At 36.7% G+C, this 18,149-nt stretch overlaps 1 protein-coding gene across 7 annotated transcripts in view; it reads left to right on the top strand.

Annotated features, from left to right (window-relative positions):
• Positions 1 to 18,149, top strand: part of ABI3BP (ABI family member 3 binding protein) — a 244,470-nt gene that overhangs the window by 51,094 nt on the left and 175,227 nt on the right. For all 7 annotated transcript variants that reach the window (XM_034957020.3, XM_034957021.3, XM_034957019.3 and 4 more), the window contains exon 2: positions 15,960 to 16,139. In XM_034957020.3, the coding sequence (XP_034812911.2) occupies positions 15,960 to 16,139 (180 nt within the window). The remainder of the gene's footprint in view (positions 1 to 15,959; positions 16,140 to 18,149) is intronic.

Genomic DNA, 18,149 nt, shown 5'->3' with positions numbered 1-18,149 from the left:
TCTACCATTTTTCCAAAGTGGTACAGAAAAAGTATTACAAAATAAACTTTGACACCTTGTATTTTTCTCCTTTCTTCCCTACCTGCTTTTGGTATATCTATCCTCATGGGATAAAAACTACTTTTGTGACTAATTAAACAAAACTAAAGGGACGTTTTCTATATATATTCTTTCTTCCACCCCTTTTATATCAGGTTCAGAATCCCTCAATTGTAGCATTATTTTACTAATTCTGCTAATCATGCTGCACTGAAACAACTGACTTATTCATCTACCCAATGTACTAGAATGTCCAGTCTTTGCCATCAGACATATCATATTCGAATTTGTGTCACTAATGCCTACTACCCAGTAGTTAATGAAAGGAATAAAATAAAAAGCAGATAAGTAAAAATATATTTGCCCCAAGGTAAATATAAATTTTATTTAGTTTTTTTGGTCAGTTGAAGTTAACCATGTCACTGTCCCACTTCCTTTACAGCAAATACCTATATATGATCATTGATTGTGTGAGGTTGCCTCTCCCACTTTCCCCTTCCAAAAAAACCCCAGCGCACTTCAAACTTTAAAGAGTAATTTTAGCATAATCAGATTGAGGGAATGTGTGCAATTGACACCTGTGTATGTCTCAGAATGAGGTGTCTTCTTGAGAATGAGAGACTGTTGACTTAGAAAGTAGTCTTTGAAAAGCAGTTTTCCTACTTGGCTGTTGGTTGGGTTACAAAGTCAGTAATGTAGTTACTGCTCCTTTCGTAAAACTATTAGCCTTGCCAATTGGTGCTGAAATGTCCACATTGGCAGTTCAGTCTGTCTCATTCAGTCATCCAAATTCACCAGACGGTGAAGTATTGGCCTGAGGAATCAGAGCACTGGGAATTCTGACCAAGGTGGAAACTGGTGGTTTTAGCTGAATTGGAACTCATTTGTGCAAACAGCTGGGCAAACAGATATAAAGTGCCCCATTAGGAAGTGAAGATTTTCCCCCTTGGACTTTTTGTAAAGTGACATTTCTTTCTAAATTTGAAAGTAACCATCTTCTGGGTATTTGGTGATGAAAATGTCCTAATAAAAAGCTCACTAATTGACTCCTAGGAATTATGGATCTATGGGTATTGCTTGGGTGTGGCTTTATGAAGGGAGTGCTCCAGGTGAACTGAGACTTTTAATTTCCTGAACTCTGAGAACACATGTTGCGTGTGGGAGCATGTCTTCCAGCTGGCAGACTTACAACAAGGCATCTTGGAGAGGGAACATGCTGTTCTGCTTGCCCTGGAGCAGAGATCATGAAATGCTGTCATTTGAGCTTCTTGCTAACATATGTTCATGTATAAGTAAAGTTTTGATTTTTTTAAAAAGCCCCCATTCCTTGGCACTGAGGCAGCTATCTATGTGGCTTATGGGACTTTTACCATAGCTTTTATTCTGCACATTATTTTAAATGTAATTATTCTTTAGATTTATACAAATCTTGCTTTAATAATTTTAATCAGAATTTTTTCTTGTATTTTCTGATTTGTGTTTATAGAACACAAATAGGGATGCCATCTGTCCACCTCTAAATCTGTGTGCTATTAATTTACAAAAGTCCAGAATTGCTTTTCCTCTATATTCTTATTTAAATTCCTGACTCATCATATCAGATATATATATATATATATATATATAGTGAAGTAATTTCCTTTGTAAATGAGGGATTACCATGTCCAAAGTGTTTGTAGCTGAGTTCCTATCTAGCCTGCACCAGGCATCCTACTGCTAGTATCCCTAGTTACCAGTAATAGCAGAATTAAGAGGCAGGGAAGATAAAAATGAAAGGCATGCAGTGAAAAGGGCAGGATGGGTGGGGTGGCTTGAGGCCTATGAGGAAAGGTCGGAATGGTAGGTTGGTTACCGTTATCAAATCTTTCATTTGTGTAAGTAGCAACTATTTTTGCATGGCCTTTGTGAATGTGGCTAATGTATATAGTCACAAGTAAAAGATGGTTTGAATGGTGCCATAATAAAGATGACTGTTGCGGGAAGTCAGGGATCCCAAACGGAGGGACCGGCTGAAGCCATGGCAGAAGAACGTGGATTGTGAAGATTTCATGGACATTTATTTGTTCCCCAAATTAATACTTTTATAATTTCTTATGCCTGTCTTTACTGCAATCTCTAAACATAAATTGTGAAGATTTCGTGGACACTTATCACTTCCCCAATCAGTACCCTTGTGATTTCCTATGCCTGTCTTTATTTTTATCTCATAATCCTGTCAGCTGAGGAAGATGTATGTCGCCTCAGGACCATGTGATAATTGCATTAACTGTACAAATTGTAGAGCATGTGTGTTTGAACAAATATGAAATCTGGGCACCTTGAAAAAAGAACAGGATAACAGCAATTGTTCAGGGAATAAGAGAGATAACCTTAAACTCTGACCACCGGTGAGCCGGGCGGAACAGAGCCATATTTCTCTTCTTTCAAAAGCAAATGGGAGAAATATTGCTGAATTCTTTTTCTCAGCAAGGAACATCCCTGGGAAAGAGAATATGCGCCTGGGGGTATAGGCCTATAGACGGCCCCCCTGGGTGTGGTCATCTCCTATGGTCTATAGACTCTAGGGGTGAAATAGACCCCAGTCTCCCATAGTGCTCCCAGGCTTATTAGGAAGAGGAAATTCACACCTAATAAATTTTGGTCAGACCGGTTGCTCTCAAAACCGTGTCTCCTGATAAGATGTTATCAATGACAGTGGTGCCCAAAACTTCATTAGCAATTTTAATTTCTCCCCGGTCCTGTGGTTCTGTGATCTTGCCCTGCCTCCATTTGCCTTGTGATATTCTATTACCTTGTAAAGTACTTGATGTCTGTGACCCACACCTATTCGCACACTCCCTCCCCTTTTGAAAATCCCTAATAAAAACTTGCTGGTCTTTGCGGCTTGTGGGGGCATCACAGAACCTACTGATACGTGATGTCTTCTCCGGACGCCCAGCTTTAAAATTTCTCTCTTTTATACTCTCTCCCTTTATTTTTCAAGCCGGCTGACGCTTAAGGAAAATAGGAAAGAACCTACATGACTATTGGGGCAGGTTTCTCGATAAATGATAAAATAGATAAAGATAAATAAAGATAAAATAGATAAAGACGATAAAAAGATGTTTGAATGAGTTTTTCACTGCATAACCTGAACAACTGTCAGCGACATCCCTCTTTCTGGAAGACATGTTTTAGAGCAGCTACATGTTCACTGCCAACTAATTCTCTGTAAGCACTCAGAAATTCCCTACTGGGACCTAGTAAAACTCCATTCCCAAAGAGTTGGGAAGACAGTGATGGAGAATCTGGGATTTTGAGAAAAGATTCCAGCCTGGAGATCCAGAGAGCCAGGATAAAATGAGATATATGGAATTGGTAGTTTGAATATAAGAACTTTAAATTTAGAAAGGATTTGCCTAACAATTATTCTGTGATTCCAATTACAATTCTGCACACACACATGCATGCACAGGCACATGTGCATGCACACACACATGCCCCCCCAACAACGTCCACCACCACCAAAGCAATTTAATTCCTTCTACCTACTTTGTTCTTTCATGTCATCATACCACTGCAGGAGGGGCCATGACTTTGTTCATCTCTACAACCACCTTACACAGACTCTCCTTCTGATAGAAGGTCATGTAAGCGTCTTGCTGTTTCAGCACTGGTGAAAACACTTTTAATACTGTCTAATATTACTTAATTGATAACATCATTTAATTTTCATTCTCCTTAAAGTATTTAGCTGAAGCTGCCATGGTTTTTTGTTATGAAAATTTCCACTAGCATCACTGACTTTCAGCTTGTCTTTGATAAGAAAAAAGTCATTTTACGGACTAACACACAAGACTACACATTTCTATATAAGGATAAGGAACAACTGAAGATACTTGTATAATTGTCTCTGGCCACTCTCTTCACAGTGACTCTTCATTGTCACAGGGAAATTACTGAAACTCCATGGTTTTTTCCTTTTAATACCTTTCCTTGGATTCCTGGTGGCAGGACAGGGAGAGTCATTTGAACAGAAAGCCCATGCTATGTGATCCCTTTTCGACTCCCTAAGAATTAAAGAAAATGTTAAATTATTGCCAATCCCTATGTTTGCTTGTTTTTTTTTTTTTTTAACTTTTAGGTTCAGGGGTACATGTGCAGGTTTGTTATATAGGGAAACTCATGTCACAGGAGTTTGTTGTACAGATTAATTTGTCACCCAGCTACTAAGCCTAGTACCCAATGGTTATTTTTTCTGATCCTCTCCCTCCTCCCATCCTCCTTCTTCAAGTAGGCATCAGTGTCTGTTGTTCCCCTCTTTGTGTCCATATGTTCTCATCGTTTAGCCCCCACTTATAAGTGAGAACATGCAGTATTTGGTTTTCTGTTCTTGTGGTCGTTTACCAAGGATAATGGCCTCCAGCTCCATCTATGTTCCCACAAAGGACTTACTCTTGTTCTTTTTTAAGATTATAGTTTGTATATCTTAGTGTTAAAGTTTAATTTTATACAATCTATGTCATATACTATGATTTTTGGAAGCTTCTGACAGTGACTGCCCTGCTTAATACATAAACTTGAGACATGACATCTTGACAGCTCCTTCATAAGCTGATGTGACCATAAAGGCATTGGAACGTTTTCTACTTGTAACCCGCTGTCAAAGCAGAGCATAGACTACGTTGGAAACTTAGCATTGTCCGTTCTTAGAGCATAATAATTCCTGAAAAGGACTTGCTAACTTTATGTTTGTTGAGTGGTGAATAATAATATTAGACCCTATTAAAACTAATTCTGCAGGTGCTGTAAGATGCTTGAATGACGTTCCATCAGGAGAGTCTGTATAGGGTGGTTATGGAGATGAGGAAAGTCATAGCCCGTTCTACAGTAGCGTAACGGCATGCCAGACAAAAGATTCAACTATGTTGTGTATGTAGGTAATTTGTTCTGTTTTATTGCTGAGCTATATCTCATTGTAGGGATGAGCTATAAATGTTTATCTGTTCAACTGTTGATGGACATTTGGGTTTGTTTCTAGTTTGGCACTGCTTTAAATATTTGCACACAAGTTTTTGCACAGACTTGTGTCTTCATTTCTCCTGAGTAAATACCTAGGAATGAAATTAATAGGTTATTAGCTAACTGGCAAGCATTTTCCCAAGTGGTTAGACCATTTAAAATTTACACTCAAAATGTATGAGAATTCCAGATGTACTACATTTTTCCTAACACTTGGGATTAGCAGTCTTTAATTTCAGCCATTCTTATGTGTAATATTTCACTGTGGTTTTAATTTGCATTTCCCTAATGACTCATGATATTAACCAAAAGTTGGTAAACTATGACCTGCAGGCCAAATCCAGCCCACTGCCTATTTTTATAAATATTGCCCTATTGGCAAAGAATTTCAAAAGCTAGCAGAAGACAAGGAATAGTAAAATCAGAGCAGAAACGAAGGAGACAGAGACATGAAAAACCCTTCAAAAAATCAGTGAATCCAGGAGCTGGTTCTTTGAAAAGATCAACAAAATAGATAGACCACTAGCCAGACTAATAAAGATGAAAAGAGAGAAGAATCAAATAGATGCAATAAAAAATGGTAAAGGGGATATTACCACCGATCCCACAGAAATAAAAACTACCATCAGAGAATACTATAAACACCTCTATGCAAATAAACTAGTAAATCTAGAAGAAATGGGTAAATTTCTGGACACATAACCCTCCCAAGACTAAACCAGGAAGAAGCTGAATCCCTGAATAGACCAATAACAAGTTCTGTAATTGAGGCAGCAATTAATAGCCTAACAACCAAAAAAAGTCCAGGACCAGACAGATTCACAGCCGAATTCTACCAGAGGTACAAAGAGGAGCTGGTACCATTACTTCTGAAACTCTTCAAAACAATAAAAAAAAAAAAGGGATTTCTCCCTAACTCATTTTATGAGGCCAGCATCATCCTGATACCAAAACCTGGCAGAGACACAACAAAAAAAGAAAATTTCAGGCCAATATCCTTGATGAACATTGATGCAAAAATCCTCAATAAAATACTGGCAAACCGAATCCAGCAGCACATCAAAAAGCTTATCCACCACGATCAAGTAGGCTTCATCCCTGGGATGCAAGCCTGGTTCAACATACGCAAATTAATAAATGTAATCCATCAAATAAACAGAACCAATGACAAAAACCACATGATTACCTCAGCAGATGCAGAAGAGGCCTTCAACAAAATTCAAAGCCCTTCATGCTAAAAACTCTCAATAAACTAGGCATTGATGGAACATATCTCAAAATAATAAGAACTATTTATGACCAACCCACAGCCAATATCATACTGAATGGGCAAAAACTGGAAGCATTCCCTTTGAAAACTGGCACAAGACAAGGATGCCCTCTCTCCCACTCCTGTTCAACATAGTGTTGGAAGTTCTGGCCAGGGCAATTAGGCAAAAGAAAGAAATAAAGGGTATTCAAGTAGGAAAAGTGGAAGTCAAATTGTCTCTGTTTGCAGATGACACGATTGTATATTTAGAAAACCCCATCATCTCAGACCAAAATCTCCTTAAGCTGATAAGCAACTTCAGCAAAGTCTCAGGATACAAAATCAATGTGCAAAAATCACAAGCTTCCTATACACCAAGGACAGACAAACAGAGAGCCAAATCATGAGTGAACTCCCATTCACAATTGCTACAAAGAGAATAAAATACCTAGGAATCCAACTTACAAGGGATGCAAAGGACCTCTTGAAGGAGAACTACAAACCACTGCTCAAGGAAGTAAGAGAGGACACAAACAAATGGAAAAACATTCCATGCTCATGGATAGGAAGAATCAATATCGTGAAAATGGCCATACTGCCCGAAGTAATTTATACATTTAATCCTATCCTGATCAAATTACCATTGACTTTCTTCACAGAATTGGAAAAAACTACTTTCAATTTCATATGGAATAAAAAAAGAGCCTGCATAGCCAAGACAATCTTAAGCAGAAAGAACAAAGCTGGAGGCATCACACTACCTGACTTCAAAGTATACTAAAATGCTACAGTAACAAAAACATCATGGTACTTGTACCAAAACAGATATATAGACCAGTGGAACAGAACAGAGGCCTCAGAAATAACACCACATATCTACAACCATCTGATCTTTGACAAATCTGACAAAAACAAGAAATAGGGAAAGGATTCCCAATTTAATAAATGGTATTGGGAAAACTGGCTAGCCATATGCCAAAAGCAGAAACTGGATCCGTTCCTTACACCTTATACAAAAATTAACTCAAGATGGATTAAAGACTTAAACATAAGATCTAAAATCATAAAAACTCTAGAAGAAAACCTAGGCAATACCATTCAGGACATTGGCATGGCCAAAGACTTCATGACTAAAACACCAAAAGCAACGGCAACAAAAGCCAGAATAGAGAAATCGGATCTGATTAAACTAAAGAGCTTCTGCACAGTAAAAGAAACTATCATCAGAGTGAACAGGCAACCTACAGAATGGGAGAAAATTTTTGCAATCTACCCATCTGACAAAGGGTTAATATCCAGAATCTACAAAGAACTTAAACAAATTTACAAGAAAACAACCCCATCAAAAAGTGGGTGAAGGATATGAACAGACACTTCTCAAAAGAAGACATTTATGCAGCCAACAAACATATGAAAAAAAGCTCATCATCACTGGTTATTAGAGAAATGCAAATCAAAACCACAATCAGATACCATCTCATGCCAGTTAGAATGGTGATCATTAAAAAGTCAAGGAACAACAGATGCTGGAGAGGATGTGGAGAAATAGGAACACTTTTACACTGTTGGTGGGACTATAAACTAGTTCAACCATTGTGGAAGACAGTGTGGTGATTCCTCAAGGATCTAGAACTAGAAATACCATTTGACCCAGCAATCCCATTACTGGGTGTATACCCAAAGGATTATAAATCATTCTACTATAAAGACACATACACACATATGTTTATTGCGGCACTGTTCACAATAGCAAAGACTTGGAACCAACCCAAATGCCCATCAGTGATAGACTGGATAAAGAAAATGTGGCACATATATACCATGGAATACTATGCAGCCATGAAAAAGGATGAGTTCATGTCCTTTGTAGGGACATGGATGATGCTGGAAACCATCATTCTCAACAAACTAATGCAAGAACAGAAAACCAGACACTGCATCTTCTCAATCATAAGTGGGAGTTGAACAATGAGAACACATGCACACAAGGAGGGGAACATCACACACCAGGGCCTGTTGGGGGGTGGGGGGTTAGGGGAGGGGTAGCATTAGGAGAAGTACCTAATGTAGATGATGGGTTGATAGGTGCAGCAAACCACCATGGCACGTGTATACTTATGTAACAAACATGCACGTTCTGCACATGTACCCCAGAACTTAGAGTATAATTTAAAAAATTATTATTGGATTAAAACAAAAAAAATCACTCTATTGGAACTTAGCCATGTCCATTTGTTTATATGATATCTATAGCTGCTTATGTGCTATGATGGCAGAGTTGCATGATTGTAGTACAGAACATCTGTCCTGACAAACCTAAAATATTTACTATCTGACCCCTTACAGACAATATCTCCCAAACCCAGATGTTGGGCATTTTTTCATGTGCTTCTTGTCTCCTTTAATGAGGAATCTATTTAAATTTTTGTTATTTTTTTCATGTTTTTTCTTTCTTTTTATTGAATAGAATTATTTTCTTTACATAAATACAAGTCCTTCAATAGATATATATATATACATTGCAAATATTGTCTCCCAATGGGTAGCTTGCCTTTTTTTTCTTGTTAGTTCTTTTAAAATTCAAAACTTTAAAAATTTGAACTAGTCCAATTTATCAGTTTTTAAAATCTGTGTTTCATATGCCATATCTCAACTGACAGGAATTAACTTTATTATTTTGATATCTTAGAAAATTTGATTTTGTATAATGAAATAAGTAGCTGAGTGAGTATAGAGGTTGGCACTGTAAGTGAAAATTGTGCAATAAAAGAAGAACACACTATGGATAAGAATAGGGTTATGTGTTTAATCCTGAAATGATGTTATTATTTTACTGACATCAGTATTATAGCTATTCTTTTACTTAGTATCTTATGGCAATTAATACGGTACCTGATCTGTTTTAAGTCTATATGTACTATTTAGAATAATCTTAATTTCTTTGTTAGTGTCTGCCACATTGAAAACATAAAATAATAATTGTTGCTACACTAATAAGTATTATCTACTTTTAGAAGAGCGCTTTAATATTTTGCTCTTTTCTCTTGAAGTAATTTTATTATGTTGACCAACTTGAGATCAATAATTTAAACCACATTCTGAAATATTCTGGAGAATGTAAGATAACCTTATGAAAGATTAGATATGAAAGAATTCCTCCTACTAAGTGGATTATAATGATGATTCCTTTCTCTCCCATAAGTGACTGGATGTCCATGATAGTTTAGCTTGTCTCACTGAGTACCATGTGTTAGGGTTATGTGTCTTTTTGGTAAAATGATTTTTATTCCTTTGGGTATATACCCAGTAATGGGATTGCTGGGTTGAATGACAGTTCTGTTTTAAGTTCTTTGAAAAATCTCCAAACTGCCTTCCACAATGGCTGAACTAATTTACATTCCCACTAGCAGTGTGTAAACATTCCCTTTTCTCCACAACCTCGTCAGCATCTGTTATCTTCTGACTTTTTAATAATAGCCATTCTGATGGTGTGAGATGATGTCTCATTGTGTTTTTGATGTGCACTTCTGTAACGATTAGTGATGTTGGGAACTTTTTCATGTGCTTGTTGGCCACACGTATGTCTTCTTTTGAGAAGTGTCTGTTCCTATGATTTGCCTATTTTTTAAAATGGGGTTATTTGGTTTTTCTGCTTGTTGATTTGTTCAAGTTTCCTATAGATTCTGGATATTAGACCTTTGTCAGATGAGTAGTTTGCAAATATTTTCTCCCTTTCTATAGGCTGTCTGTTTGCTCTGTTGATAGTTTTGTTTGCTGTGCAGAAGCTCTTTAGTTTAATTAAGTCCCACTTCTCCATTTTTGTTTTTGTTTGGGAGACTTTGTCATGAAATCTTTGCGAAGGCCTATGTCCAGAATGATACGCCCTAGATTTTCCTCTGAGGTTTTTATAGTTTTATGTTTTATATTTGTCTTTAATCCATATTGAGTTGATTTTTATATATGGTGAAAGGAAGGGATCCAGTTTCAATCTTCTGCATATGGCTAACCATTATCCCACTCCATTTACTGAATAGGGAGTCCTTTCCCTATTGCTTGTTTTTTTTTTTGGCTTTGTTGAAAATCAGATTGTTGTAGGTGTGTGTCCTTATTTCTGGGCTTTCTAACCTGTTACATTGGCCTATGTGTCTGTTTTTGTACTAGTACCATGCCGTTTTGGTTACTGTGGTCCTGTAGTATAGTTTGAAGGCAGGTAGTTTGATGCCTCTAGCTTTGTTCTTTTTGTTTAGAATTGCTTTGGCTACTTGGGCTGTTTTGTGGTTCCATATGAATTTTAGAATAGTTTTTTCTAGTTCTGTGAAAAAAATGTCATTAGTAGTTGATAGAAAGAACATTGAATCTGTACATTGCTGTGGGCAGTATGGCCATTTTACCAATATTGATTCTTCCTATTCATGAGCATGAGATGTTTTCCATTTTTTTGTGTCATCTTTGATTTCTTTCAGCAGTGTTTCGTAATTCTTGTTGTAGAGATCTTTTACCTCCACGGTTAGCTGTATTCCTAGGTAGTTTTTTTTGTGTGGCTATTGTGAATGGTATTGTATTCTTGATTTGGCCCTTCGTTTGGACATTATTGATGTATAGAAATGCTACTAATTTTTGTCCATTGATTTTGTATCCTGAAACTTGCTGAAGTTGTTTATCATTTCTAATAGCCTTTTGGCAGAGACTACAGGATTTTCTAGGTACAGAATTATATTATCTGCAGAGAAACAGTTTGACTTCCTCTCTTCCTATTTGTATGTCTTTTATTTCTTTCTCTTGCTTTCTCTTTCCTGATTGCTGTAGCTAAGACTTCCAGTACTATGTTGAATAGGAATGGTGAGAGTGGGCATCCCTGTCTTGTGCCAGTTCTCAGAGAAAATGCTTCCAGCTTTTCAATGTTCAGCATGATGTTGGCTGTGGGTTTGTCATAGATGGCTCTTATTATTTTGAGCTATGGTCCTTCAATGCCTAGTTTGTTGAGGATTTTTAACATGGAAGGATGTTGAATTTTATCAAAAGCCTTTTGTGCATTTATTGAGATGATCGTGCAGTTTTTGTTTTTAGTTCTGTTTATGTGATGAATCACATTTATTAATTTGCATATGTTAAGCCAACCTTACATCTCAGAAATAAAGCCTACTTGATCATGGCAAATTAGCTTTTTCATGTGCAACTGGATTGATTTGCTAGTATTTTGTCGAGGATTTTTGCGTCTATGTTCATCAGGGATATTGGCCTGAAGTTTTCTTTTTTTCATTGTGTTTCTGCCAGGTTTTGGTATTAGAATGATACTGGCCTCATAGAATGAGTTATGGAGGAGTCCCTCCTCCTCAATTTTTTGGGGAATAATTTCAGTAGGATTCGGTACCAGCTCATCTTTATAGGTGGAATTTGGCTGTGAATCTCTCTGGCTCAGGGTCTTTTCAGGTTGGTAGGCTTTTTGTTACTGATTCAATTTTATAACTCATTAATCTATTCAGGATTTCAGTTTCTTCCTGGTTCAATCTTGGGAGGTTGTATGGTTCCAGTAATTTATCCATTTCTTCTAGGTTTTCTAGTTTGTGTGAATAGAGTTATTTGTAATAGTCTCTGAGGGTTTTTTGGATTTCTGTGGGATCAGTGGTAATGTCACCTTTGTCATTTCTGAGAAAGACTTTTCTTAAAAGAATTTCATAACACTCTTTGAAATATTAACAGATGCACTAAGGTGTTGCAAACAAAGGATTAGAAACCACCATCGTAGATCCAAGATTCTACTTTGCAAATATGCAATTTTTTGTCTAAGGCCTACTAGTGTTACTTTCCCAAAATGTTTACCTTCTGTTTTTATTTTTTCTCACTCCTCTTGACATATGCTTTGTTCCTCACATAAGGTGCAATAAAACGTTCTTCCAGTAGTCTTATGTTTCTGAACTCCTGGGCTCTTCTGGTGACATATATACCATTTTTACTTATAGATGTTGTACTAGTTAAGCTTGTATCATGTGGTATTATTTTTTAAGATCCCTACCTTAAGGCACTCACCAGAGGTCTTTATACTAACTGTTGAAAGATGCCATTTTATGACTAGTATTCCAAACTATTAAACCAGAATTACACTGAAAATAAATGTATTATCAAAGATTAAACATTAGTGTAGAATGTACATAGGCATACCTCAAATTATTGGAGAAATTGTCCAAGAGTGTAAAATGTCATTTAATACACATCTAAACATTCGTTCAAAGGAACACTTGAACTTATTTATATTGAAGGAAAAAAAAACTTGCTTAACCTTTTTGCTGACACTGAAAGAGTCAATTTGGTAATAACTGAGTAAGTCAAGGCATGTAGGGAAGGCAAACCAAAGATAGAGGGAATCCATACTGGGTGGACAACCTGAGCAAAGGTGTAGGGCCAAAGCCTCATATGCATTGCAGAATGTGAGAGGATTGTAAGGGTCAAAAACAAATGAGAAATGTTGAAAAGTAATAAGAGAAGAAGTAATGTGTGGTAAGATAATGAAGACATTTGAGTTACTGGCTCTAAAAAAAGAACTCAGGTAATGGTCTTAAAATTAAGTTTGTGATGCTGTGTTGAGATGAGATTTGTCTGTATGTATTTTTCTTTTTCAGAACATTTTAAGTTTAGCTCGAGAGAGTAGTATGAACTGGAATTTTAGAAAAAGTAGAACAGCTAAATGCCAATTCATTTGAATAGTTATATGATATTGATGTATTTGTGGATATACATTGTTAGCAAAAGGGAGAGAGACTGGAGTCATGAAAAGTCCTGTGCACAGGAGGTGGATTACTTCCACTTTGTTTGGAAAAATGGAACAGCCTTCCTTGTTCTCATCTGATGTAGCCATCTTTTCCACTTTCCCATGGGAGAAATAATGTGATTCATCAGGCCAGAGTCCATGAGCAAAAAGTCTAACGTGATGATGATGCTGTGACTGTTGGCTCTTTGTCAAATATGAATGCAGCCTAAGTGTACTAAGATTTGTTAAATGCTCCCTCCCAACTAAGTGTTGGAAACAAGCTGGTTGAGTTTGGATTCGTTGTGAGACTTGATAGCCTTCTAAGGTAGCAGAATATGTGTTCGATTTTACATTGGTTCCATTCTATTGAGCAGGGTGAAGTAACTAAAGTTAATCTAGGCACATTATTAAAAAGGGAAAAAATTGACTTTGACAAAATCTGTGTTTTATCTGAAGCATAAATCATCTTATCAAAACCTGGCAAAGTTCACACAAAACACTAGCAGTTGGCACCCCAACTTGAGCATTATGATCTGTGGTGTGGCCACTCCTTACTCTTTTGGATAGTTACAAAGTTCTCAATGAGAAGAGAGCAGTGCAGTCCAGCCTAGAGAGAACCCAAGATCTAGTTTTGACCCACTTTTAACGTGCTGGGTGCCTCAATTTCCTCATTTGGAGGAATTATACTAGCTGATTTGTAAGGTCCCTTTACAGATTTTGGATAAGCCACTCGTATCCCTGGCTTTTTATTTTGCCACAGTATAACAATAGCAGTCTGAGATTCAAGAAGTTTATAAAAATGTCATCAAGTTCTTGGAAAGTAAAAACTGCTATGCACATACATGGAAACTATAGCCTTAGCTGCTGAGGTATGAATAATCCCCACAACTTGGTATCCAAGAAAGGGTTATTTTTCTTTTTCCAAAGGCCTAATTGAATCATTTTCTGTGGTTATACTGAGGCTGTGCGGGCTGATTTTGGGTGGCGTAGAATAAATTCATTGTGATGATGTTGGGGAGCACATGCTGCACAAAAGTGGTGATTGGTATTTGTACAATCTAAGTCTTTGATTAATGAGAAATAGAATGTGAATTATTAAGTCGGTAAATGCAGTCTTTTCAATAGTCAAAATATTTTTTAAATATTAAATCTCTGGGGAATAAAGAAAAAACATAATTCAGGTTCACAATCCTTTATCTAAAACCCCTGGGGCCAGACATGTTTTGGAATTCAGAAATTTGGAGAGGAGGGTTAGAAAAGAACTAGGATGCCAAGATTATATATTACATAACTTCCTCAGTGGGGTCTTGATCAACACCATTTAACTGAACACGTTTCTTCAATGAAACACATGAATAGTCACCCTAGTGGATTAAAGAAAGATTGAATGGCCTCAGGATGGTTCTGACTGGGATGTGTTGCCAGATGAGTTTGAGATAAACTTACAAAAAAAAAAAAAAAAGACACAAAAAAACTACAAAGTTTTTTGATTTCTGAATCATGGCTAAAGAACTGTGGACCTGTATTAGTAAGCACTTGTTGAGCAATTACTATGTGCCAGGTTTAAGGTTGTGCCATTTACATTAACTGATTGATATGATTTGGCTCTATGTCCCCATTCAAATCTCATGTTGAATTGTAATCCCCAATGTTAGAGGTAAGGCCTGGTGGGAGGTGATTGGATCACAAGGGTGGTTTCTAATGGTTTAGCAACCTCCCCCTATCAATCGTGATAGAGTTTGCACGAGATCTGGTTGTTTAAAAGTGTGTGGCACCTTCCTCTTTCTCTTCCTCCTACTCTGGCCATGTAAGACTTGCCTGCTTTGCTTTCACCTTCTGCCATGAAAGTTCCCTGCACTTCCCCAGCCATGCTTCCTGTACAGCCTTAGGAACCATGAGCCAATTAAACCTCTTTTCTTTATAAATTACGCAGTTTCAGGTATCTCTTTATAGCAGTGCCACAACAGACTAATACACTAACCTTTGTAAATAACTCAGCAAGAAGGTAAATGTTATATATCACTTAGAAACCAGGAAGATAAGGCTCGAGTATCTTCAGTGGGATGCCAGAGTCACAGAAGTGGGGTTTGAACCTGGTTCCTTCTGGCTCCAAAGGCAAAAGACAATGTGTTTCCTCACCACTTGGTCAAAACCTTTAGTTAGTGTGATTATTTGCCTCTGTTGCCTTAGTAGTTTAAAAATAAACGTCTTGAGAATTTGATTAAGGTCTCTCTTCTCATTCTTGGCATCTCTCTGGGAAAGTTCATCCAATTATCACTTATAAGCTAATGACACCCAGATGGGTCTCTACCCCCATCCTGAGTATCACACTTAGAAATCCCACTCACTACTGGGCATCTCCATGTACTCCCAGATGTACTCCCAATGGAACTAGTCATTTTCCTCCTCAACCGTTCTCTGCCTTCCAGCATTCCCTATTCTACCACGTCAGTTATCCCTAAGACAAAAATCTTTTTTCTTCCCTCTGTTTCCAACTCTGTCAATGACTAAGACCTGTGGATGTGGCACTGGAAAGCCTCATAAAGGAGGCTGGGCGTTTTTGAGCTGTAGTAATTCAATTTTACCAATAAAAAAATTCAGGTCCTTTCACCATACCCAGACAGTGTGTATAAAGCAAAGGTTCTGGCCAACTTTGAATAGCCAAAATAAACCAAATTCCATCTATCTGCCCAATAATAAACTACTAAGTATTGAACAGCAAGATATACTTTTTTATTCTAGGCTGCTCTATGTTATTTAGCTTCATTTTGGGCGTTTGGGTGTGTGTGCTGTAATACTGAGTAGCAAAGTAGACAACATGTTTTTCAAGAACAATGCCTCTAGCCACCAACACTTGCTGGGAATTTGGGTAGGATGCTAAAAAGGGGAAGTAACAGCCATCGATGTTTTCATTCCCATTGTTAGGTAAAAGGCCAAACCTGAAAGTCCACATCAATACCACAAGTGACTCCATCCTCTTGAAGTTCCTGCGTCCAAGTCCAAATGTAAAGCTTGAAGGTCTTCTCCTGGGATACGGCAGCAATGTATCACCAAACCAGTACTTCCCTCTTCCCGCTGAAGGGAAATTCACAGAAGCTATAGTTGGTAAGGAGTTTGGGTATCGGGCTGAGAAGGAAAGGAGGTAAGAGGTGGGGGGTGTAACATGACCTACAAATCTTGATGTCAAGAACTATTTTTTCTACATCCTTAGCTTAATCAAATGGTAGAATTACAAGACATCTTCATAATTGTTGTAACTCATAGCATAATTCTTTACATTAAAAAAATTATTACATGCAGAAATAGTTATCTTCATTGTCCCTGGCTATATAACTTAAGAATTCATAAGGACAAAAACAAGCTGAAATGTCTGGGATTAAGTCTCTGTAACATATTTTATGTGGACTAGTTTTCCTTAATGCTGTACCTTACTATCTTTTGATAGTACAACTACAGCATTTTGAGTGTTTTTTCATGAAAAGTTACATTTTAAAAAAAAGTATTATATTTTAAAAAATTTAGAGTATTTCAGAGAAAAAGATTAAAGTTTTTCTATGTATTATAAAATTTTATATTGCTTTAAAAATGTTTTAAATTATGTTAAAATGTAAATTGAGGATGTGGGTCACTTTTGAGCCTTCTCCAGAAAAATTATTTGCAAATAAAACCATTTAAGAATAATTTTTTTTTAAAGCCTGGCACAGTGTCTCACATCTGTAATCACAGCACTTTGGGAGGCTGAGGTGGGCAGATCACTCGAGCCAAGGAGTTCTAGACAGCCTGGGCAACATGACGAAATCCCCTCTCTACAAAAAATACAAAAATTTACCAGGCATGGTAGCTCATGCCTTGTAGTCCCAGCTACTTGTGAGGCTAAAGTGGGAGGATCTCTTGAGCATGGAGAGGCTGAGGCTGCAGTGAGCTGTGATAGCATCACTGCACTCCAGCCTGCACAACAGAGTGAGACTCTGTCAAATAAATAAATAAATATATATATAAATATTTAAAGGATCCTCTATTGTTGTGAATACTTTTAAAGGCTTTCTGGATAGTCTAATAAGAGGTTTATATTTTGTTCCACTGCTAGGATTATTGCTTAGGAGCTTTCCTATAAGTTTCAGAGGTGTTATCCTATGAATTCAATTACTTTATATCAGCTCTGATAATATGCAGGGAATGTTGAAGATGAATCTGTTTTGTCCTGTAGCCTCTTGTTTCTCATACAGACGTCTCTGTTGGACTTCAAAATCTGGCAACAGAGTAATATTGTTAATTAAGCATCTAAACTAGATTTTACATAAGACAAACACTTTAAAGCAAACCTACTGGTTTGTTACCAAAAAACTGAGAGGTAAGCATTTCTGACAAATGTAATAACACTAACCTTGACCACAAAAACCATAAAGAAGTCTCCACTCTATTCACTTTTTAGTATAAAAAGTGACCGGAAGCCGTGTGTTTGCCCCCACACAAATAGAAACAGATGACATATTAACCCTTTTTTCATTGAGCATTAGGAGTAATATTTTATTATGATAGTTTTTTTGTTATATAAATTGAAATTTGGGTCAATTGTAAGCTCTTTTTCCATATAAGGTGAAAAGTGTTCAATCTTAAAGTAATAGAAGTCAAATTACTACTGATAAAAAATATGTTCAGAAAACTGAAGAAAATTTGTTGCACAAATATTTTAACCTTTCACTGTTTCAATGATGAAAATTGATTAAATGGACTAGGGACACTTTTATTTATTTATATTATGTTCATTCTTTAAAGTTTTTTATTACAGGAAATTTCAGACAACCAAAGAAAGAGTATTAAAATGAACCTCATATCTCAGCATGCAGCTTGAATATATATCACTGTTTTGCTAATCTTGTTCTGTGTATTCCTTCATACATACTGTATTCATTGCTGGGTATTTAAAGCATAACCAGGTATCACATTTCTTTATCTAAAAATGTTTCAGTATGCATCTCTAACAGATAAAAAATATTTTTAATAACACTGTGCTTTTATCACATTATAACAATAATTCTATAATACCATTTTATACCTAGAACATATTTAAATTTCTCTAGTGATCTTAAAAATGTCTTTTCAGGGTTGGTTTGT

Source organism: Pan paniscus, chromosome 2, assembly GCF_029289425.2.
Source record: "Pan paniscus chromosome 2, NHGRI_mPanPan1-v2.0_pri, whole genome shotgun sequence".
Lineage (NCBI taxonomy): Eukaryota > Metazoa > Chordata > Mammalia > Primates > Hominidae > Pan > Pan paniscus.
Note: the sequence above shows the minus strand (reverse complement) of the source record. Positions and strands in the feature narration are given on the sequence as shown.